This window comes from Ornithorhynchus anatinus, chromosome 1 (genome assembly GCF_004115215.2).
Source record: "Ornithorhynchus anatinus isolate Pmale09 chromosome 1, mOrnAna1.pri.v4, whole genome shotgun sequence".
Taxonomy (NCBI): domain Eukaryota; kingdom Metazoa; phylum Chordata; class Mammalia; order Monotremata; family Ornithorhynchidae; genus Ornithorhynchus; species Ornithorhynchus anatinus.
The window spans coordinates 128,461,560-128,485,349 of record NC_041728.1 but is presented as its reverse complement, the minus strand read 5'-3'; the positions used below and the strand labels follow the sequence as shown (position 1 = coordinate 128,485,349).

At 48.0% G+C, this 23,790-nt stretch overlaps 1 protein-coding gene across 1 annotated transcript in view; it reads left to right on the top strand.

Annotated features, from left to right (window-relative positions):
- The window catches only part of MYO7B (myosin VIIB), a 143,368-nt gene that overhangs the window by 85,500 nt on the left and 34,078 nt on the right, over positions 1-23,790 (top strand). Inside the window, exons 23-31 of the mRNA XM_029074169.1 lie at positions 1,948-2,157; positions 4,125-4,295; positions 6,947-7,024; positions 9,909-10,036; positions 15,552-15,678; positions 18,678-18,797; positions 19,983-20,156; positions 21,389-21,616; positions 22,319-22,486. Coding sequence (XP_028930002.1) covers positions 1,948-2,157; positions 4,125-4,295; positions 6,947-7,024; positions 9,909-10,036; positions 15,552-15,678; positions 18,678-18,797; positions 19,983-20,156; positions 21,389-21,616; positions 22,319-22,486 — 1,404 coding nt within the window. The remainder of the gene's footprint in view (positions 1-1,947; positions 2,158-4,124; positions 4,296-6,946; positions 7,025-9,908; positions 10,037-15,551; positions 15,679-18,677; positions 18,798-19,982; positions 20,157-21,388; positions 21,617-22,318; positions 22,487-23,790) is intronic.

Sequence of the window (23,790 nt, the reverse complement as noted above, 5' to 3'; positions counted from 1 at the left end):
CTGCCTTAAAGCTGATGAGCAGAAGTTTCTGCTTAATGCAGGGATGGATGGGTAAAGTTTGGAGGATTTGGGGGATTGGGGAGAGGTGCACAGAATGACTTTATTTTCGAAAAATGATCCAGGCAGCAGTATGAAGTATGGACTGGAGAGGGGAAAAGCTGCAGGTAGGGAGGTAAGTGAGGAGACTAATGCAGTAGTTGAAAACAGAAATGACAAATCCTTGGACCAGTATGATAGCAGTTTGGATAGGTAGAGATGCCTGAAAGCAGGAGGAAATGTGAGATTGTAGAGAAGGGGAGCTACGGGGTTCGAGCTGTAGATTTGAAAATCAACTGCGTGGAGATGATAGTTGAAGATGTAGGAGTGGATGAGCTCCACAAGGGAGTGGAGGTAAGTGGACAATAGAAGGGGACCCAGAATCGAGCCTTGAGGAACCTCCAGAGATTCATTCATTCATTCATTGAATAGTAGTATTTATTGAGCACTTACTATGTGCAGAGCACTGTACTAAGAGCTTGGAATGTATAAATCGGCAACAGATAGAGACAGTCCCTGCCCAATGACAGGCTTATAGTCTAATCGGGGGAGACAGACAAAAACAGTAGCAATAAATAGAATCAAGGGGATGTATGTCTCATTAAAACAATAGCAAAAGGTAGAATCAAGGTGATGTACATCTCATTAACAAAATAAATAGGGTAATAAAAATATATACAAATAAGCGGATGAGCACAGTGCTGAGGGGAGGGGGGGGAGCAGAGGGAAAGGGGAGGAAAGGGGGGCTTAGCTGAGGGGAGGTGAAGGGGGGTAGAGGGGCAGCAGAGGGAGCAGAGGGAAAAGGGGAAACTCCATCTAGGAAGGCCTCTTGGAGGAGGTGAGCTCTAAGTAGGGCTTTGAAGAGGGGAATTAGATTCATAAAAAGAAGGGTCTGAGGTTTCGGATGTTCACAAGGAAAAGATGGTATGAAAAGGCTCAACAACATGGTCCGGCCGGTAGACAAAACTCTGAGCTGAGCACTAGCAAACTTGGGCTTCAGCTCTATACCCACCTGGGTCATGGACTCGCTCTGAAACACTGTTTATCTCTGTGCCTTCTCATCTATAGAAGGGGCTCACTACTTGTTCCAAACCTACCTCCCAGGAATAGTTAGTGGTTTTGCCTCAGGATTAATATAATAATGTTGGTATTTGTTAAGCGCTTACTATGTGCAGAGCATTGTTCTAAGCACTGGGGTAGATACAGAGTAATCAGGTTGTTCCACGTGAGGCTCACAGTTAATCCCCATTTTACAGATGAGGTAACTGAGGCACAGAGATGTTAAGTGACCTGCCCAAAGTCACACAACTGACAAGTGGTGGAGCCGGGATTAGAACCCATGACCTCTGACTCCCAAGCCCAGGCTCTTTCCACTAAGCCACGCTGCTTCTCTAATTAATATTGTGTGTGTGTGTGTGTGTGTTTGAGTGTATGTGAGCATACGTGTGTGTGCATATATATGTATATGCACGTAGTGGACTTTGTATGCTTTAAAAGAAAGGTATGGCATTATTTCCATATAAAGGCATACACAGTCCTGAGGCAGCTCCATCTCAATTCTCATTTGGGATTGATGCAGGAGAGGACTGTGAAGATTGAGATGAATCAGAGAACCTATCTCGTAACAGAGAGCCATGGCTGAGTCACGTGATGTGATTGTCAGCCACGGCATCCCGCCGGGGCGCGGTGCAGACTGGTCTGAACAATATTGCCCAGGGAGGGTGAGACCAGTTACTTGACTGATAACTGGTGACCGAGTTTGATGTCCGTGGTTTCTCTGACAGAAAAGGCAAAGGAGGAGAGAATTCTGGATTTAAAAGGGAAGAGAATTCAGTTGCCCGATCCCTTGCTTCACACACAGTGGAGGCTTCCCTGAAAGTTGACTGACTACAATACTCTGTTCCCTCACAGGATCTGGAAACCCCGCCACAGAAGCTGGACGAGGTGGACCTGGATACGATTCCCATGTCAGTGGACCTTAACGAGGAAGTTGATGATTTGGCCGAGTTCACTTTTCCCAAATTTGCTGCCACCTACTTTCAGAAGTCCGCCACCCACACACATATCCGCCGAAGTCTCCGATACCCACTGCTCTACCATGAAGATGACAGCGAGATCTTGGTATCGGCTTTCCACTTGCTTTTCCTCTAAAACGACTCTGCATTTCACTGTCTTGGGGTTTTGAACAGACCTTTGGGACAGGATGAACCGTGGAGTGGGGTCATCTGGAGAGGTGGGGATGAAGTCCAGGAGTAAGCAAATTCTTCACATTTCCTGCCTGGAATTTTTCACTTCAGTCCTGGAGATGTTTAATAAGTATCCCATTTTTCCTCCCTTCTCTGTCTTTTCTTTTCTTCCTCTTTGTCTCTGTCAGAACCCTGCAACTTCCATGTCCTCGCCTTTATAAAGCGACTCACTATAAAGAGGCACAATCCTGGTAGTTCATTCACTTGTATTTATTGAGCACTTACTGTGTGCAGAGCACTGTACTAAGTGCTTGGGAGAGTACAATGCAACAACAAACAAACACATTTCCTGCCCACAAAGAGTTTGCGGTCTAGTTGCCTCCCCTCAATCACATTCCCACTCCGAGGATCGAGTGGAAGGACCAGCATTATGGTCTTGAGAGACCTTGTGGGGAAAGTTTGTGTCTACCAACTCTATCGTGTCATACTCTCCCGAGTGCTCTGCACACAGTAAGCACTCAATGAATACCCTTGATTGATTTTTGAATCCTAAGAGTGGGAGCCAGTAGTCCAGCCTTTTGGCCTCCACCCAAGCACAGAGAATGTGGATGTTTTAGAAATGATAAAATGAACGAAAAAGCTAAATGTTATCCCCAGTATTTAGTAGGTAGTCTCTTTGAACTTCCCGTAGATTGTCACCTGGTGGCTTGGCTGCTAAGCTTGCTTTTCCCTCTGCCTCCTTGTTTCTTTAGGTGAGGTCAGCTGAGACGGCTGCAGATTTAGAAACACGGTGAAGGTGAAGGGAGGAACTTTTCTTTCCAGTGTCTGGTGGGAGATGGAGAAGAAGTTGAGGGAAGAAGATGGTTTTTTAGGATGATGAAGTTTATTATTGTCATCATCATCATCACTGTGTTTAAGAGCTTACTCTATGCCCATCATTGTTCTAATCACTGGGGTAGGTACAAATTAGTCAGGTCAGATGATAATAATGTTGGTATTTGTTAAGCGCTTACTGTGTGCAGAGCACTGTTCTAAGCGCGGGGGTAGATACAGGGTAATCAGGTTGTCCCACGTGAGGCTCACAATCTTAAACCCCATTTTACAGATGAGGGAACTGAGGCACAGAGAAGTGAAGTGACTTGCCCACAGTCACACAGCTGACAAGTGGCAGAGCTGGGATTCGACCCCATGACCTCTGGCTTCCAAACCCGTGCTCTTTCCACTGAGCCACGCTGCTTCTCTAATACCGTCAGATACCGTCCCTGCCCCACTCTAAGTAGGAGGGAGAACAGGGAGTCAAGCTACATTTTACAGATGAAGAAACTGAGGGTTCAGAAAAGTTAAGTAACTTGCCCAAGGTCACACAGCGGGCAATGGACAGAGCTGGGGCTAATACTCAGATCCTCTAACTCCCAGGGCCATACTTCTTCCACTAGGCCACGCTGCTTCTCTAAAACCTCTTATTACTCTAAAGCCTAACTCAACAGTAGTAAGAATAATTGTACTTAAACACTATGTGCCAAGCACTGTCCTAAGCATTGAGGTAGAAACAAGATAATCAGGCCAAACAGAGCCCCTGTCCCTCGTTGGGTTTACAGTCTAAGCGGGAGGGAGGAGGGAGAACAGACATTACTCCTCGTTTTACAGATGAAGAAAGTGAAGCATCTCTATTGCTGTTTGCATCTGGGGATGAGAAATTTGGACTAAGCTGGAGGAGGATTTGGGGAGCTAATTCTCTGAAAACGGGCGTGGAATGTGTGTTTGTGTATGTGTGAGGCCATATGTATGCGTGCGTGTGCACACACGTGCACTCTTCCCAAGAAGGAGGAAGGCTCTGAGTGCATAACCTCGAGCAGAAAGTCTCCGTTCTTGAGACGAGTACCTTGGTTTTTGTTTTCCTAGGCCTCTCTAGCCGTGTGGAACGTCATCCTGCGATTCATGGGAGAATTTCCAGAGCCACTGCTCTACGCTAAAAACAATTCCCTCAAGGGAAGTTCGGTGATGACACAGATCTGTGACACCCTAGGCAAGAAGAGCAACGCCCGGTTTGTGAGTGGCAGGAGCCTAGATCAGGTACGTTGATCTGAGATGGGCGGGAAATGAGAGGCCTTCCCTTTGCGGAGGCCGAGTAAGTGACCCTGAGGAGGATCATGGCAGGGACCTGGACTGATCCGAGGCATGGAATGGCCTGCCAGTCGGAGAGGAATCTCCGCTCAGTTGATTTTCCTGAAGTCCTGCCCTGAGTTTACTGTCCCCAATTCCTGGCTTTTGCTATCCCTGTAGCAGAATGACAGCGAATCTCCTTGGCCAGGTAATGGTGCCTAAGGGACCATTAGCCCTGACCCAAAATCTCAGAAGGGAAGGAGCATGGTATAGTGGATAGGGCATAGGCCTGGGAGTCAGAAGGTCATGAGTTCTAATCCCGCCACTTGTCTGCCGTGTGGCCTTGGACAAGTCGCTTAATTTCTCTGGATCTCCATTCCCTCATCTGTACAGTGGGGATTGCGACTGTGACACCCACGTGGGACAGGGACTGTGTCCCACCCGCTTTGCCTGTATCCACCCCAGTGCTTAGTACAGTGCCTAGCACATGGTAAGTGTTAACAAATGCCATAATTATTATTATCATTATTATCTGTATTTATTATATTAATATATGTCTCCCCCCAGACTGTAAATTCGTGGGTAGTGAATACGTCCATCTGTCGTTATATTGCACTCTCCCAAGCCTTTAGTACAGTGCTCTGCACACTGTAAGTACTCGATAAATGACTGAGTGAATGAATAGGACACTATTAGGGAGTTCAGGAACATTTCTCTGAGGACATGCATCTCCCTGAGGAGAACAGGATGCAGTGGCAGAATAAATGGTTGAGGCATTTTTGTGGCATCAGTCAAAGCAACACATACTATAATAATAATAAAAAGAAGAAGAAGAAGAAGTATGATGGCATTTGTTAAACACTTACTATGGGCCAAGCACTGTTCTAAGCACTGGGTTGGGGGTAAGGGGGTTAATACAAGGTAATCAGGTTGTCCCACGTGGGGCTCAGAGACTTAATCCCCATTTTACAGATGAGGTAACTCAGGCCCAGAGAAGTTAAATAACTTGCCCAAAGTTACACAGCTGACAAGTGACGGATTCGGGTTTAGAACCCATGACCTCTGATTCCCAGTGGGCATTCTTTAATAGGGGATCTCCTTATCTTCCCTCCCAATCCCTGTCCTCTCCCTGACTTCCCTGTCACTGTGGACAGCACAACCATCCTTCTCGTCTCACAGGCCCGCAACCTTGGTGTCATCCTTGACTCTGCTCTCTCATTCACCCCACACATCCAATCCCTCACCAACACCTGCCGGTCTCACCTTCGCAATATCACCCACATCCGCTCTTTTCTCTCCATCCAAACGGCTATTGTGCTGGTACAAGCTCTCATAATATCCCAACTGGATTATTGTGTCAGCCTCCTCTAGGATCTCCCTTCCTCCTGCCTCTCCCCACTCCAGTCCAATCTTCATTCCGCTGCCCGGCTCATCTTCCTGTAGAAACGCTCTGGGCATGTCACTCCCCTCCTCAAAAACCTCCAGTGGTTGTCTGTCAACCTTTGCACAAAACAAAAACTCCTCACTCTTGGCTTCAAAGCACTCCATCACCTTTCCCCCTTCTACCTCACCTCCCTTCTCTCCTTCTATAGCCCACCCCTTACACTCCGCTCCTCTGCCGCTCACCTCCCCCCGGACCCAGTTTGCACCTGTCCATCAACCTCCGGCCCACATCCTACCACTGTCCTGGAATGTCCTCCCTTCTCGCATCTGCCAAACTAACTCTCTTCCCCTCTTCAAAACCCTACTGAGAGCTCACCTCCTCCAGGAGGCCTTCCCAGACTGAACCCCCCCTTTCCCTCTGCTCCTCCTCTCCTCCCCATTCCCCCTTCTCCCACCTTCTGCTCTTCCCCCTTCCCCTCCTCACAGCACTGTGCATATTTGTATATATTATTTATTACTCTATTTATTTTGTTAAGGATGTATATGTATCTATGATTCTATTTAACTTGCTGATATTTATGCCAGACTACTAGTTCTGTTCTGTTTGGTTTTGTTATCTGTCTCCCCCATTTAGACTGTGAGCCCACTGTTGGGCAGGGATTGTCTCTGTCTGTTGCCGAATTGTACATTCCAAGCACTTAGTACAGTGCTCTGCACATAGTAAGCACTCAATAAATACGACTGAATGAATGATTTATCAACAGCATGACCCCTTTGTTCTCGGATAAGTGACTAACTTAAGGTCCAGGCCTTAAGATCAGGGATTCTATGAGGTTCCGTGCCAAAGAGATCAATGAGGAGCTGAAGAGTCAGCAAGGGAACATTTTTTCTAACCCTTGAGGGGATCAGGGGCGTTGGTATAGCACTAAATCAATCTGAACAAGAGAGAACAGGCATGTGTTTTCCATTAGAGCTGGTGAGAGGTCCTCAAGGAGCCACTGCTCTGGGATCAGCCTCCTTGGTTTCTTTCACATAGACAGACATTTTATTTTCACTCATCCTCTAAGCTCGCTGGGGAGCCTTGAGCCTGTCTCCCAACTCTGTTGTATAATCCCAAGCACTTTTATAGTGCTCTGCTCCTAGTAAGTGCTCAGTAAATACTATTGATTGATTCACTGTATCATCATGCATCAGCCTCCCCTAATTTGGGTATGTAATTCTTATCCTTTACATCCTAGAATACTCATCAGAGAGATAAAAGCATTAAAGAGATTTCCTCCATGAAGCTGAAGCGATCATCCAAGTTGACGGAACAAGTAAGAATTTAGTACTTCTCTTGGCCCCACTACCTTTCTTTCACTGCGCCTTGGCATGGAAACAGTTCAGTCTATTGATGCTAAATTGGAATTTTGGCCTCTTACCTTTCTTTATAGCAATTATGGTGGTATTTGAGTGTTTATATTTATTGAGTGCTCATGATTGGACATTATCCCTATCCCTCGTTGGACTCACAGTCTAAGTAGGAGGGAAAACAGCTGTTTAATCCCCATTTTACAGATGAGGAAGCTGAGCTACGGAGAAGTTAAATGGCTTGCCCAAGATCACAACAACAGGGGAATAGCAGAGCTGGGAAAAGAACCCAGGTCCTTTGGCTCCCAAGTCTGTGCTCTTTCCGCAATTAAAATAACTGTGGCATTGATAAACGATTATTATGTGTCAAATACTTTACTCGGCATGGAAGTAGATACCCAAAAATTAGGCTGGACCCGGTCCCTGTACCGCATGGGGATCCCAGTCTAAGTGCAAGAGAAAATAGGTATTGAATCCCCATTTTTGCAGATGAAGAAACTGAAGACCAGAGAAGTGATGTGACTTGCCCAAGGTCACACAGTGGTCACACAGGGGGCAAGAGATGGAGCCAGGATTAGAATCCAGCTTCTTCCACCAGGCCACACTGCTTCTCAGCCCATAACACTGATTCCTTCTGCTTGTCCTGGCACACAAAATTTCCCAAACAATTCTGATAGTCACCTCCCACCTTATCTTCAACCCCACTCCAACTCTTTCTCTCCTTTATCTCTGACACCACTGGGGCTAATCTTCATTAGAAGCAGTGTGGCCTAGTGGACACAGCACAGGCCTGGGGGTCAGAAGGACCTGGGTTCTAATCCCGAGTCCACCACCTATCTGTTGTGTGACCTTGGACAAGCCACTTAACTTCTCTGTGTCTGTTATCTCATATGTAAAATGAATATTAAGACCGTGAGCCCCATTTGAGACATGGACTGTGTGCAACCTGCTTGTGTTTTATCTACCTCAGTGCTTAGTATAGTGCCTGGCACATAGTAAGCCCTTAACAAATACCATTTAACAAATCCATTGAACTCGAATATCTCTTCATTCCCTCTGAAGCTTTCCCATGAAAAGTTGTCCCCCGCCGATCCTTCCTTCGCTCTCTCCAAATGTCCTGAGGCATCCCTAGGTCAACCCAACTCTCTCTTCTGGAAGGATTGCAGATGGAGTTAGGGTGTTCTGGGAGAGATGTGTCCATGACACACGTCCACCCGAGAGAAATTTCTAATCTTTGGGAGGAGCAGTTTTAAAGTAGAAACGTTAATGGAGTGTGGGTGAGTTTAGAGATTACATTACAAAGGGAGAGCGGCTGATGCCTTTTTTATGGTATTTATTGAGTTCTTACTATGGGCCGGGCACTGTATTAAACACTGGGGTAAGTACAAGCTAATCTGGTTGGACACAGTCCCTCTTCCACATAGGACTCACAGGATTCGAATGCAGGTCCTTTGAGTCCCGGGCCCGGGCTCTCTCGACTAGGCCACACTGTTTCTCCCATGACTTCCGTAGGAGGAACCTGTTTGTAAATTTGGCAGTGATTTGGGTGACAGATGTCAAAAAATGTCCTGAAAAATAAAGTCCATCAGAAATGCCTGGTTGCTAGGAACACTGCCTCTGAAGGGGCAATGGGTATCCATGATCATTTCAAGATGAGTTAATCAACCAAACATTCTAGATTGCAGGTTTTCTTTTCCTCACCTACAATAATTTTTACCTTGAGTTTCTTCCCCCCTCACTTCCAACTTCCAGGAAAGTGTTGACTTGCATTCCTAGAGCATCATTATTAATATCAATTATCACCTTGCAGCATTGTAGTGAGATAGGGAGAAAGAGGTATTTCTTTTTCTACTTTATTAATAGTGATAGTGGAATTTGTTAAGGACTTACTATGTGTCAAGGACTGAACTACATGCTGGAGTAGATAGAGCATAATCAGGTTGGACAGAGCTCCTGTCCCTCATCAACCTTACAGTATAAGTAGGAGAAAGAACACTTATTTAATCCCCAATTTACAGGTGAGGAAACTGTGGCTTGCTCAAGGTCAGGCAGCAGGCAAGTGGCGGAGTAGGGATTAGAACCCAGGTCCTCTGCCTCCCAGCCCCCTGCTCCTTTCAGTAGGCCACATTTTTACTGATGAGGAAATTGAGGTACAGAGCACTTAAGTACCTTGCCCAAGATAAAGAGTAAAGCAAGGTCAAAGGATTAGAATCCAACTTCCTATCCAAAATTTTACCTAACGGGCTTCGCTTTCTTGTGTTTCCTTCATCATTTTGCTGCATCCCTAAAGGCTTAACAAATACCATAAAAAAATCCACCATCTCCTCCAGATGGCCTTCGCTGATTACCTAAAAATTTCTTACTGAAATCCGTATCTCCAGGGCATCTCGACCTTCACTCTGAATAGTTTATCTAAAATATGCTAAGTGTGTGTGTGCAGCTTCCCACTAATTATAAGCTCTTAGAGAAGTTCGTCTAACCCAACAGTACTGTGCCAGGGAAAGACCTCATAGGCGTTGAGCGAAGAAGGGATTGCGGCGATAATAGGAACAAACGTAACTGTCTCACTGAACAGTGCTTGGCACATAGTAAGCGCTTAAACGCCATCACTATTATTATGTAGTGATGGACTCCATTCCTAAGCTTCTTTGGGAGGCAGCAGTGGTTTCCAGAGAAGAGAATCTCAAGAGAAATCTTCTACGTGTCTTCTAGACTGTAAGCATGTTGTGGGCAGGGAACTTGTCCACCAACTGTGTTATATTGTACTCTACCAACTGCTTAGTACAGTGCTCTGCCCACAGGAAGTGTTTCGTAAATATGACTGATTGATGACCTCTCTCTGGGTTTCAGGTGGCAAACCGGCTGAGCAGCGGGGAGGAGATTTTTGAAACGGACAGCTCCATCTCTGACAGACCCATGTCCAACCTGGAAAAACTGCACTTCATTGTCGGCAATGCGATACTGCGGCCCGGCATCAGGTCTGTGCCTTCTGCTCTTGGAAAATTTCATTCATTAGTATTTGTTGAGCGCTTACTATGTGCAGAGACTGTACTAAGGGCTTGGAATGTATAAATCAGCCACAGATACAGTCCCTGCCCATTGACGGGCTTACAGTCTAACTGGGGGAGACAGACAGACAAGAACAATAGCAATAAATAGAATCAAGGGGATGAACATCTCATTAAAACAATAGCAATAAATGGAATCAAGGTGATGTACATCTCATTAACAAAATAAATAGGGTAATGAGAATATATATAATTGAGCGGTCGAGCACAGTGCTGAGGGGAGGGGGAGGGGGAGGAGCAGAGGGAAAGGGGGGAAAAGAGGGCTTAGCTGAGGGGAGGTGAAGGGGAGGGTAGAGGGGGAGCAGAGGGAGCAGAGGGAAAAGAGGGAGCTCAGTCTGGGAAAGCCTCTTGGAGGAGGTGAGCTCTAAGTAGGGTTTTGAAGAGGGGAAGAGAATTAGTTTCAGCTAATTTCAGCTCCCTCTCCTCCATCTCAACAGATGCCACTTACTAAAGCGACTCTGAACCCGTCGACCGCTTCAGGTCGATTGGCATGTTTCCGCTTCGCCTCGGCCCCTGTAGTTTCAAAGGCCCAGCCTACCAAAGATAGGGTCTGTCGAAGCAGCTAAGCGAGTGCTGTACTTAATACGTGTACGGCAAAAAAGAACCTGATCCTAATTCATCACCGTGGTTAAAAATAAAATAGAAATTTTAAAAAAACCCACAAAACAAGACTGATTAGAATAATAATAATTATGGTACTTGGTAAGTGCTTACTATGTGTGCTGAACTGCTCTAAGCCCTGAGGTAGATACAAGGTAACCGGGTTGGACACAATCCCTGTACCCCACGGGGTTCACGGTCTTAATCCCCGTTTGACAGATGAGGGAACTGAGACACAGAGAAGTGAAGGGACTTGCCCAAGATTGGCAGAGCCAGGATTAGAACTCAGGACCTTCTGACTCACAGGCCTGGGCTTTATCCACTAAGCCACCCTGGCACAGGGCTGTTTCGGTAAGGCTGGAAAGTGGCTAGGAGCATGGGGATGGAATAGGAGGGGTGAAGGAGGGGCAAGTTTGAAGTGTGAGACGTGATTTCCAGCAAACTGTAGTAGGACCAAAATTAGGTAGCTGAAAACGGAAGGGATGGGAGGCAGCGGGGAGAGAAAAAGGAGGACGGGTTGGGTTGGGCCAAGTCATGCTGCAGTGGCCCATATCCTCTCTTACTGGTCCGGGACTGGTTAAATAATGTTGGTATTTGTTAAGCACTTACTATGTGCAGAGCACTGTTCTAAGCGCTGGAATAGACACAGGGGAATCAGGTTGTCCCACGTGGGGCTCACAGTCTTCATCCCCATTTTACAGATGAGGTAACTGGGGCCCAGAGAAGTGAAGTGACTTGCCCACAGTCACACAGCTGACAAGTGGCAGAGCCGGGATTCAAACCCATGACCTCTGACTCCAAAGCCCGTGCTCTTTCCACTGAGCCACACTGCTGTTCATGATCGTGTTCCAGAGGCCAGCAGGCATCCCCAGTATAGGTTGTCTTAGTCGGCATAGGTGGTGTCTTCCTGGATCCCGACTCTGCCCCTTGTCAGCTGTATGACTGTGGGCAAGTCACTTCACTTCTCTGTGCCTCAGTTCCCTCATCTGTGAAATGGGGATGAAGACTGTGAGCCTCACGTGGGACAACCTCATTCCCCTGTATCTACCCCAGCGCTTAAAACAGTGCTCTGCACATAGTAAGTGCTTAACAAATACCAACATTATTATTATTATTTGTATACCTGTGGTAGGCCGGGCCGGATTAAGACTGTAGGCACAGGACTGGGAAATTCTGGGAGCCTTGCGGACTAAAGCTATGGGAAAGCTATGGGAAGCAGCGTGGCTCCGTGGAAAGAGCCCGGGCTTGGGAGTCAGAGGTCATGGGTTCGAGTCCCGGCTCTGCCAGTTGTCAGCTGTGTGATTGTGGGCAAGTCACTTAACTTCTCTGTGCCTCAGTGACCTCATCTGTAAAATGGGGATGAAGACTGTGAGCCTCACGTGGGACAATCTGATGACCCTGTATCTACCCCAGCGCTTAGAACAGTGCTCTGCACATAGTAAGCGCTTAACAAATACCAACATTATTAAAGCCCATCTTCCTGGGTCCTCCCCGAGACTTCCAACTTCTCACATGATTTCTCCCTGACACTTTGGAGGCTCTCAGAGGAGGCCTACATTTAGCCCAGCCCGGCGGCAGTAGAGGAGACGGAGGGTGCCAACGACGTGGCCATGGTTGAGGGTCAGGGAGTGGTCTGGGGAAGCAGCTCCTTTTCCCCAACGGTTGAAAAGGCCATTGCCTCACCTGATAAGTAAAACCTCAACCCAAAAGGGGATCTAAAAATAAAATAAATAAATAAAATGGTGGTATTTGGTAAGTGCTTACTATGTGCAAAGCACTCTTCTAACTGCTGGGGGATACAAGGTGATCAGGTCGTCCCACGTGGGAGTCACAGTTTTAATCCCCATTTTCCAGATGAGGGAACTGAGGCACAGAGGAGTGAAGTGACTTGCCCTCAGCCACACAGCTGACAAGTGGCAGAGCTGGGATTCGAACCCATGACCTCTGACTCCCAAGCCTGGGCTCTTTCCACTGACCCACGCTGCTTCTCAGGCCCTCTCAAATCAAGAGGTCGGTAAAAGGCACACGATCTTACGTGGTTTTTATATTCTTACAAAGACTAGTTTTACCTAATTTTGTTTTCCCAATTCAAATGATTCCATTTCAGCATGGAGAAGAGGGGATGGCAATGGATTCAGTAGTATTTATTGAGCGCTTACTATGTGCAGAGCACTGTACTAAGCGCTTGGGATGAACAAGTCGGCAACAGATAGAGACGGTCCCTGCCGTTTGACGGGCTTACGGTCTAATCGGGGGAGACGGACAGACGAGAACAATGGCAATAAATAGAGTCGAGGGAAAGAACATCTCGTAAAAACTATGGCAACGAAATAGAATCAAGGCGACGTACAATTCATTAACAAAATAAATAGGGTAACGGAAATATATACAGTTGAGCGGACGAGTACAGTGCTGTGGGGATGGGAAGGGAGAGGTGGAGGAGCAGAGGGAAAAGGGAAAAAGAGGGTTTAGCTGCGGAGAGGTAAAGGGGGGGTGGCAGAGGGAGTAGAGGGAGAAGAAGAGCTCAGTCTGGGAACGCCTCTTGGAGGAGGTGAGTTTTAAGTAGGGTTTTGAAGAGGGAAAGAGAATCAGTTTGGCGGAGGTGAGGAGGGAGGGCGTTCCGGGACCACGGGAGGACGTGACCCGGGGGTCGACGGCGGGATAGGCGAGACCGAGGGACGGCGAGGAGGTGGGCGGCGGAGGAGCGGAGCGTGCGGGGTGGGCGGTAGAAAGAGAGAAGGGAGGAGAGGTAGGAAGGGGCAAGGTGATGGAGAGCCTCGAAGCCTAGAGTGAGGAGTTTTTGTTTGGAGCGGAGGTCGATAGGCAACCACTGGAGTTGTTTAAGAAGGGGAGTGACGTGCCCAGATCGTTTCTGCGGGAAGATGAGCCGGGCAGCGGAGTGAAGAATAGACCGGAGCGGGGCGAGAGAGGAGGAAGGGAGGTCAGAGAGAAGGCTGACACAGTAGTCTAGCCGGGATATAACGAGAGCCCGTAACAGTAAGGTAGCCTTTTGGGTGGAGCGGAAAGGGCGGATCTTGGCGATATCGTAGAGGTGAGACCGGCAGGTCTCGGTAACGGATAGGATGTGTGGGGTGAACGAGAGAGACGAGTCAAGGATGACACCGAGATCGCGGGCCCGAGAGACGGGAAGGATGGTCGTGCCATCCACGGTGATAGAGAGGTCTGGGAGAGGACCGGGTTTGGGAGGGAAGATGAGGAGCTCAGTCTCGCTCACGCTGAGTTTTAGGTGGCGGGCCGACATCCAGGTGGAGACGTCCCGGAGGCGGGAGGAGATGCGAGCCCGAAGGGAGGAGGAGAGGACAGGGGCGGAGATGTAGATCTGCGTGTCATCTGCGTAGAGATGCTGGTCAAAGCCGTGACAGCGAATGAGTTCACCAAGGGAGTGAGTGTAAATGGAGAACAGAAGAGGGCCAAGAACTGACCCTTGAGGAACTCCAACAGTTAAAGGAAGGATGGATGGATCCATCTGTGGTATCTATTGAGCATTCACCGTGTGCAGAGCACCGTACTAAGCACTTGGAGAAGTAGTGTGGTTGAGTGGAAAGATCCCTGGCTTAGGATTCAGAGGTCATGGGTTCTAATCCCCGCTCTGCCAATTGTCTACTGTGTGATCCTGGGCAAATCACTTCACTTCTCTGTGTTTCAGTTACTTCATCCGTACAGCGGGGATTGAGACTCTGAGCCCCACATGGGACCGGGATTGCGTCCAACTCGATTTGCTTGTATCCACCCCGGCGCTTAGTACAGTGCCTGGCACATAGTAAGCGCTTAACAAATACCATAGTTATTATTATTATTATCCCCATTTTACAGATAAGGTGACTGAGGCACAGAGAAATGAAGTGACTGGCCCCAGATCACACAGCAGATATGTGGATTAGAACCCAGCTCCTTTTGACCCCCCCCCCATCAGGCCCGTGCTTTATCCACTAAGCCACGCTGCTTGGAACCTAGGTATTCCAGGCTCCAAAGGTGACAGGGAACACCAGGGAGAGGCAGATAAGGGGGAAGAGAACTTGGCCCATCACCCAGAGCTGCCGCGGAGACTCCACCTCTCCCGTGAGAACTCAAGGAGACACCGGTTGGTCCGTCAACATATTTACTAGCTACCTTTTGAGTGTCGAGCCGGGAAAAGGACTCGGGGCTATTGTGTCTCAGGTTCAGGCCAATTCCAATATTGTCCTTCCCATGGATGCCATGTAGACGGTAAGCTCATCGTGGGCAGGGAATGTGCCCGACCGACCTGATTAACTTGTATCTACTCCAGTGCTTAGAACAGTGCTTGGCACATAGTAAGCACTTAAAAGTACCATAATTTCTTTTTTTTTTTTAGGGCAAACGCCTGCTGCTCACAGACTTGTAGATAGTCGAGTTTCTACCTGCAAACCTGGAGACTCAGAGTGACCTCAGAGTCACCTCGTCCAATCCCCTGATGTAGAAACCTATTGGTGGGCCATGCGTGAGTCCAGTCTAGTTGTCGTTATCATTGTGAAGCAGTGTGGCTCAGTGGAAAGAGCCCGGGCTTGGGAGTCAGAGGTCATGGGTTCTTGAATCTCAGCTCTGCCACTTGTCAACTGTGTGACTGTGGGCAAGTCACTTCACTTCTCTGGGCCTCAGTGACCTCATTCTGTAAAATGGGGATTAACTGTGAGCCTCAGGAGGGACAACCCGATTACCCTCTATCTACCCCAGCGCTTAGAACAGTGCTCTGCACATAGTAAGCGCTTAACAAATGCCAACATTATTATTATTGCGATCTATTTACGGAGGAGCACTCAAACAGTTACCTGCACGTGTCTTTCAGGGATGAAATTTACTGCCAAATTTGCAAGCAGTTATCCGAGAACTACAACAAGAACAGTCACGCGCGTGGTTGGATTCTGCTCTGTCTCTGTTTGGGTTGTTTCCCGCCTTCAGATAAGTTTGTGAAGGTAAGGTCTCCTTTCTTAATGTCTGGTGTAGCTGCGAGCCAACCGAAGGGGTTTGCTGATGGGAACTCTTGCCCGTTCCTGCTATTCCTGGAAAAATGGCCTACAAGGAAACAGTCACTCTTGTTAAGCAGATAAGGAGGAGAGAGCAAGTGGGGAGAGGTCCACAATATGTGGACAGGAATACCGAAGCTACAAGAAGGTTTCGGAGCTATCTTCCTGCTCCAAACCAACCATTGGAGAAGCAGCGTGGCTCAGTGGAAGGAGCCCGGGCTTTGGAGTCAGAGGTCATGGGTTCGAATCCCAGCTCTGCCACTTGTCAGCTGACTGTGGGCAAGTCACTTAACTTCCCTGTGCCTCAGTTACTTCATCTGTAAAATGAGGATTAAGACTGTGAGCCCCACGTGGGACAACCTGATTCCCCTGTGTCTACCCCAGCGCTTACAACAGTGCTCTGCACACAGTAAGCGCTTAACAAATACCAACATTATTATCTGACCTACGGCCCCCTATGCTGGGATTCAAGGGATTTGGATCCTTTACCTAGTCAAACACTGTCTCACATCCTCCTGGGGCCTTGTCTTAAAATGAAAATTTTATTACAGTTCTGCCATACTCCTCTCAGGGAAGGGTTTGGTGGGTGAAATGATTTCAAGGTTCTGTGAGAGAACGATGCTATTCTCATGATTGCATAATTAGTGAGTATTACGGCACTCCATTAATCAGTCAGTGGAATTTCTTGAGCACTTACTTTATGCAAGACACTCGACTAACTGCTCTAGAGTTGGGTTTCATGTTATATGTGTTCCCAAATGAAAGGAAATCTGTAAAATCAAAGTTTTATTTTGTTCCACTTTGCTAAAGCTCTAGAGGTTATATTTCATTCATTCATTCTTTGAATAGTATTTATTGAGCGCTTACTATGTGCAGAGCACTGTACTAAGCACTTGGAATGGACAAATGGGCAACAGATAGAGACAGTCCCTGCCCATTGACGGGCTCACAGTCTAATCGGTGGAGACAGACGGACGAAAACAATAGCAATAAATAGAGTCAAGGGGATGTACACCTCATTAACAAAATAAATAGGGTAATAGAAATATATAGGGTAATAAAAATATTTGTCATGTGGTTGAAGATTTGATCCTCCATCAATCCATTGCATTTATGGAGTTCTTACTGTGTGCAGAGCACTGTACTAAGCCCTTTTAACAGCTAGTCTAGAGGGAGAGACAATGATAAATAATGAATAAGTGCATAAGTTAATTCATTCATTCATTCCACTGTACTTATTAAGCACTTACTCTGCGCAGAGCACTGTATTAAGCGCTTGGGAAAGTACAGTACAACAATGAAGAGTGACAATCCCTGCCAACAAGCTCATGGTAGAGAAGCAGCGTGGCTCAGTGGAAAGAGCCCGGGCTTTGGAGTCAGATGTCGTGAGTTCGAATCCCAGCTCTGCCACTTGTCTGCTGTGTGACCTTGGGCAAGTCACTTCACTTCTCTGTGCCTCAGTTACCTCATCTGTAAAATGGGAATTAAGACTGTGAACCCCACGTGGGACAACCTGATTCTCCTGTGTCTACCCCAGCGCTTAGAACAGTGCTCTGCACATAGTAAGCGCTTAACAAATACCAACATTATTATTATTATTATGAGGGGGAGACAACAATACAAATAAACAGACATCAATACAAATAAATAAAATGACAGATATATACATAAGTGCCATGGGGCGGGGAGAAGGGGCAAGAGCCCAGGGAGCAAGTCAGGGTGATGCAGAAGGAAGTGGGAGATGAGGAAAAGTGGAGCTTAGTCTGGGAAGGCCTCTTGGAGGAGGTGGGCCTTCAATAAGGCTCTGAAGGGGAGAGAGTAATTGTTTGGCAGATTTGAGGAGGGAGGGCGTTCCAGGCCAGAGGCAGGCCGCGGGCCAGGGGTCGGCGGTGAGACAGGCGAGATGGAGGCACGGTGAGAAGGTTAGCACCAGAGGAGCAAAGTGTAAGGGCTGGGTTGTAGAAGGAGAGGAGCGAGGTGAGGTAGAAAGGGGCAAGGTGGTGGACTGTTTGTATTTACTGAGCGCTTACCATGTGCAGAACATTCATTCATTCAATAGTATTTATTGAGCGCTTACTATGTGCAGAGCACTGTACTAAGTGCTTGGAATAGACAATTCGGCATCAGATAGAGACAGTCCCTGCCCATTGACGGGCTCACAGTCTAATCGGGGGAGACGGACAAAAACAATAGCAATAAATAGAATCAAGGGGATGTACATCTGATTAACAAAATAAATAGGGTAATAAAAATATATACAAATAAGCGGACGAGCACAGTGCTGAGGGGAGGGGAAGGGAGAAGGGGAGGAGCAGAGGGAAAGGGGGGAAAAGGGGACTTAGTTGAGGGGAGGTGAAGGTGGGGCAGAGAGGCAGCAGAGGGAGCAGAGGGAAAAGGGGAAGCTCATTCTGGGAAGGCCTCTTGGAGGAGGTGAGCTTTAAGTAGGGCTTTGTAGAGGGGAAGAGAGTTAGTTTGGCGGAGGTGAGGAGGGAGGGCGTCCCGGGACAGCGGGAGGACGTGGGCCGGGGGTCGACGGCGGGATAGGCGAGAACGGGGCCGGTGAGGAGGTGGGCGGCCGAGGAGCGGAGCGTGCGGGGTGGGCGGTAGGAAGAGAGAAGGGAGGAGAGGTAGGAAGGGGCAAGGGGATGGAGAGTCTTGAAGCCTAGACTGAGAAGTTTTTGTTTCATGAGGCGGTTGATAGGCAATCACTGGAGGTTTGTAAGGAGGGGAGTGACATGCCCAGACCGTTTCTTCAGGAAGATAGATGATCCGGGCACTGTATTAAGCTCTTGGGAGAGTATGATACAGCAGAGTTGGCAGACATGTTCCCAGTCCCATTTACCAAATTCAGGGAAGTCGGTTGGACATTTCAGACTGGTATGCCGAGCTTTCTCACTTGATATAAACTCCTCCCGTCAGCGCCCACCTCTCTCGTTCTCTCCACCCAGTACCTGCTAAACTTCCTCAGCAAGGGGCCCTCAGCCTACGGCCCCTACTGCGCCGAGCGGCTGAAACGCACCTTCACCAACGGAGTGCGCAGTGAGCCTCCCAGCTGGCTGGAACTCCAGGTAACTTTCTAACGGTTTCTCGGTGGCGAGCTCCGGAGGTCTCCCGGTCCGGGGCAGGGATGTCTCCTATGCAGAGAAGCAGCGTGGCTCAAGGGAAAGAGCACAGGCTTGAGAGTTGAAAGTCGTGGGTTCGAATCCCGGCCCTGCCACTTGTCAGCTGTGTGACTGTGGGCAAGTCACTTCACTTCTCTGGGCCTCAGTGACCTCATCTGGAAAATGGGGATGAAGACTGTGAGCCTCACATAGGACAACCTGATTACCCTGTATCTACCCCGGCACTTAGAACAGTGCTCTGCACATAGTAAGCGCTTAACAGATACCAACAACATCATTATTATTACCTTTCACACAGAGTTGGATAACTTGACAGTGAGGGGAGAGCGGGCTGGGACAACTGTTTTTGCATCTAATAATAATCGTGGTATGAGAGCACAGGGTTGGGAGTCAGAGGACGTGGGTGCCTATCCCAGCTCCACCGCTTGTCTGCTCTGTGACCTTGGGTAAGTCACTTAACCTCTCTGTGCTTCAATCCCCTCATCTGTAAAATGGGGATTAAGACTGCAAGCTCTGTCCAACCTGATTACCGCGTATCAACCCCAGAGCCTAGAACAGTGTTTGGCACGTAGAAAGGTGCTTAACAAAATACTATTATTATTATGTGCTGACTATGCGCCAGGCACTGTACTAGCGCTGGGGTAGTTACAAAGTAATCAGGTTGGACAGCGCCCCATGGGCCTCACAGTCTTAATCCCCATTTTACAGATGAGGTAACTGGGGCACAGAGAAGTGAAATGATTTATCCAAGGTCACACAGCGGAAAAGTGGTGGATCAGGAATTCGAACAGGGCCTTCTGACTCCCAGGCCAGTGCTCTATCTACTAGGCAACACCGCTCCTCGACGTCTCCGACATCTGTGCGGGCCGCATCGGCGTGTCTGCCCTGGGACAGAGGGAGCCTGGGCGTGGGAGAGCCCCTGGTCCCAGAGGTCTCAGGACTCTAGACTCTTGTAAGTTTACTGTGGGCAGAGAACGTGTCTGCCGACTCTGTTATATTGGACTCTCTCAAGCTCCTAGTACAGTTCCCTGCACTAAGCACTCTATAAATGCCATTGATTAATTGGCCCCAGTCCCCCAAGAAAAGCAGGAAGGCCTGGAATCTCGTTCTTCCCTGAGGTTTGTCTTTCAGGCAATCAAGACAAAGCGTCCCATCGTGTTCAGCGTCACCCTGGTGAATGGCCAGAGCATCACCGTTATGGCAGATTCTGCCTCTTCCTCCAAAGAGACCTGCCAGTACATCGCTGAGAAGCAGAAACTGAAGGATCAGTTTGGATTTTCCCTCTATGTGGCCATTTTTGACAAGGTACAGAGTTCTAGGCCAGATAGTTTCCCGATCCCATCCCACCTGGAAGAAAGCTTCATCCTAAGATCCGTGACCTTTGGACAGTTGGTAATTGTCCACTCTCAACCCCACTGCGCTTGTGTACCTATCTATGAATTATTTACATTTATAGGACTGTAAGCTCTTTGTGGGCAGGGAATGTGATGATTATCCAGGAACTCCTGTCTTATCCCTGGCTCCTAAACAGAGCTTTCCATTCCAGCAGAACCCTCCTTTTTTCAGAAAGAGCTGAATTCACCTTCAGCGGGGGCCAGAACTTTCTTTTTGTGGTTCATCCTAAGCACTTTTTCTGTTTTTCTCTGAACACTTGGTCTTGTGATCACTGGTGCCATAAAAAGACCTGAGTGGGGAAACAGTTTCATCTCCCTGTGATAGAGCCTCGTCTTAGAAATAAGATCCAGCCCTTACGGATTTTGTCCCTTCTCACGTCCTCAAAAAGTGACTCTGGTGGAAGAGAGATGACTTAGCTGTCATTTCTGTTTTCCAGGAATGTCTGGTCACTTGCCTTGGACAAGGAGGCAAGAGGTTATTTGCAAGGCTGATGTATTCCATCACTCCTTCTCTGGAAGTGAAGGCATTGAGAACGCTATAGAAGTCATTTCTTTCTCCATTCTTCGATATAACAATTCTACCCCCAGGTCTCTTAACCCAAACCTGATAAGTGGACCTCTTGCTGAAACTGCCAGGATGGGTACTGGGAAGATGGTGGGGGAGTGAAGGGTGAGAAGGCATGAACAGACAAGGAGCTCAGATTCCTCACAATTTAAAAATTAACAATGCACTATTTTGCCCTCTGTCCCTCCTCCCCTTTTGGGTGAGAGAGACCGGAAAAATATTTCTTTGGGGAAGAGGTAGAGATGTAATTCTTTTTGACTGTTAAAGACCCCGTAGAAACAATCTGGCATCTCCTAAGAATTAATAATAATAATAATGATGATGGTAAGTAATAATAATGATTTGTTAAGCGCTTACTATGTGCCAAGCACTGTTCTAAGCGCTGACATCTGATGGATTTGAGGCAAAGAAGTCGATCTCACGGCTTGGGACTTCCTCTCCTTGTCCTTGAGCCAAACAAGGTGGGCCCAGCGTACTCTCTTCTGGTTTTGTTCTGGATTTGGGATGAAGGTGGTGATCATCTCTTCATCATCCCCCTCTCCCCTCCTCTGTATTTCTCTCAACTCTCTGCTTCTCAGTGCTGGTCTCTGGGGAGCGGCCGGGATCACGTGATGGATGCCATCTCCCAGTGCGAGCAGCTCGCTAAGGAGAAAGGCGGGCACGAACGCCAAGCTCCCTGGCGCTTCTACTTCAGGAAGGAGATCTTCACGCCGTGGCACGACTCCACAGAAGACGCCGTCAGCACCGAGCTCATTTACCAACAGATCATCCGGGGCATCCGGTTCGGGGAGTACCGCTGCGAAAAGGTGGGCATCTCTCCGAGCCGTCCAGGTCCTCCCGGGGTCGACGGCTTTGCAGATGGCCGCAACTCTGAGCCGGTACAAGTGGGGATCGAGGAATTAAGAACGTCGAAGCTAACAGAGAAGCGGTGTGACCTGGTGGATAGAGCACGGGTTTGGGACTCAGAAGGCCCTGGGTTCTAATCTTGGCTCCGCCACTTGTCTGCTGCGGGACCTTGGACAAGTCACTTAACTTTTCGGTGCCTCAGTTCCCTCATCAGTATAACGGGGATTAAGACCTTAAGCTCCAGGCGGGACATAGACTGTGTCCAACCTGTTTAGCTTGTATCTACCCTGAGAGCTTAGTACTCTGCACATAGTAAGTGCTCAATAAATACAATTGACTGACTAACCAGAGAAACAGCACAGCATAGTAAAAAGTGTACAGACCTGGGAGTCAATGAACCTGGGTTCTAATCCCAGCTCCTCCAATTGCCTGCCGTGTAACCTCGGACAAGTCACTTAACTTCTCCGTGCCTTATTTTCCTCAACCGTAAAATGGGGATTCAATACCTGTTCTCCCACCTACTTAGACTGTGAGCCCCAGGTATGACAGGGACTGCGTCCAACCCGACTGACTTGTATCTACCCCAGTGCTTAGCGCAGTACTTGAAGCCTAGTAAGTGCTCAACAAATACCATAATAAAAATAATAACCAAACTGTTACAGGAGGAAGGTCTGGTGGAGATAGCGGCCAGGCATTGCTATGTTCTGTTTGGGCACTCAATCAAGAATGAACAGGTCCAGAAAATGCTCCCAGACTGCATCCCCGCAAAACTTCTCAAGACAAAACCCCCTGAGAAGTGGGTGAGCCTCATAACTTCCGCCCATGCTAAGGTAAGCATCTCACGTCGGCAACCAGAGTCATTTAAGACTGGTGTTGGGGTATGGCCACGTGTTTCTGAACTCTAGAATTTATACTTTCCCTATGCTTAATACAATACTCTGCGCACTGTAATCTCGCAATAAATACCACTGATTGATTTTAGAACAGTCTGATCTCAGGCGAGGCAGCCGCCTGGTCTAGTCACTATCCCTAGACTGGCAGTAGGAATAAACACGGTCCCCAGATTGGATCCGATCCCTCTCCTCCTCCTGACCTTTTCATCGCTGCAGACGACACCACCATTCTCCCTCTCCCAAGCCCATAACCTTGGCATCGACCTCGACTCATCTGTCTCATCCAGTCCACATATTCAGTCTGTCACCAAATCCCATCAGTTCTCTATCTTCACGACAGCATTAACACCTGCCCTTATTCACCATCCAAACTGTTACCGCGTTGATCTGAGCATTTATGATGGGCTGCCTTGACTACTGAATCAGCCCCTTTACTGATCTCCCTACCTTCTGTCTGTCCCCACTCCAGTCCGTACTTTACTCAGTTCACTTTTTCTCAAAAACCATTCAGTCCATGCTTTCCCCACTCCTCACGAACTTCCAGTGATGGCCCATCCACTTCCACGGCAAACAGAAATTCCTTTCCATTGGTTTTAAAGCACTCGGTCGCTTTTCCCCTTCCTACCTTACCTTGCCGATTTCCTACTACAACCCAGCGTGCTGTCTTCACTCCTCTGTTGCCAATCTTCGCATTCTACCTCACTCTTCACTCCTCTGTTGCCAATCTTCTCACTCTACCTCACTCTCATCTATCTCACCACTATCTTCTCATCCATCTCCCGACTCTGGCCTGGAACCCCATGCCACTTCATATCTGACAGACCACCGCTCTCCCCACCTTCAAAGCCGTATTAAAATCATATTTCCTCCAAAAAGGGGATGCGTCTGCTAATTCTCTTGTATTGTTCTCTCTCAAGCCTGTAGTACAGTGCTCTGCACACTGAAAGATCTCAAAGCAGCGTACTGGTTTGAAGCTAAATAGGACATGAGTACATAGTCATCGTTATAATCATCAACAGCTTTTATTGATGTGGGCGCAGAACACTGTTCTAGGCACTTGGGAATGCAGTAGAAATAAATAAAAGACTGGGTCCCTTCCCTTGAAGAGCTTGAGAGTAATTCCCATTCCCTTCTGTGTAACCCTTGCACTTGATTCGTACCCTTGATTCACCCCTCTCTCATCCCCGTATATACCCAGATTTTTATGTATTAATGTCTGCCTCCCCCTCTAGACTGTAAGC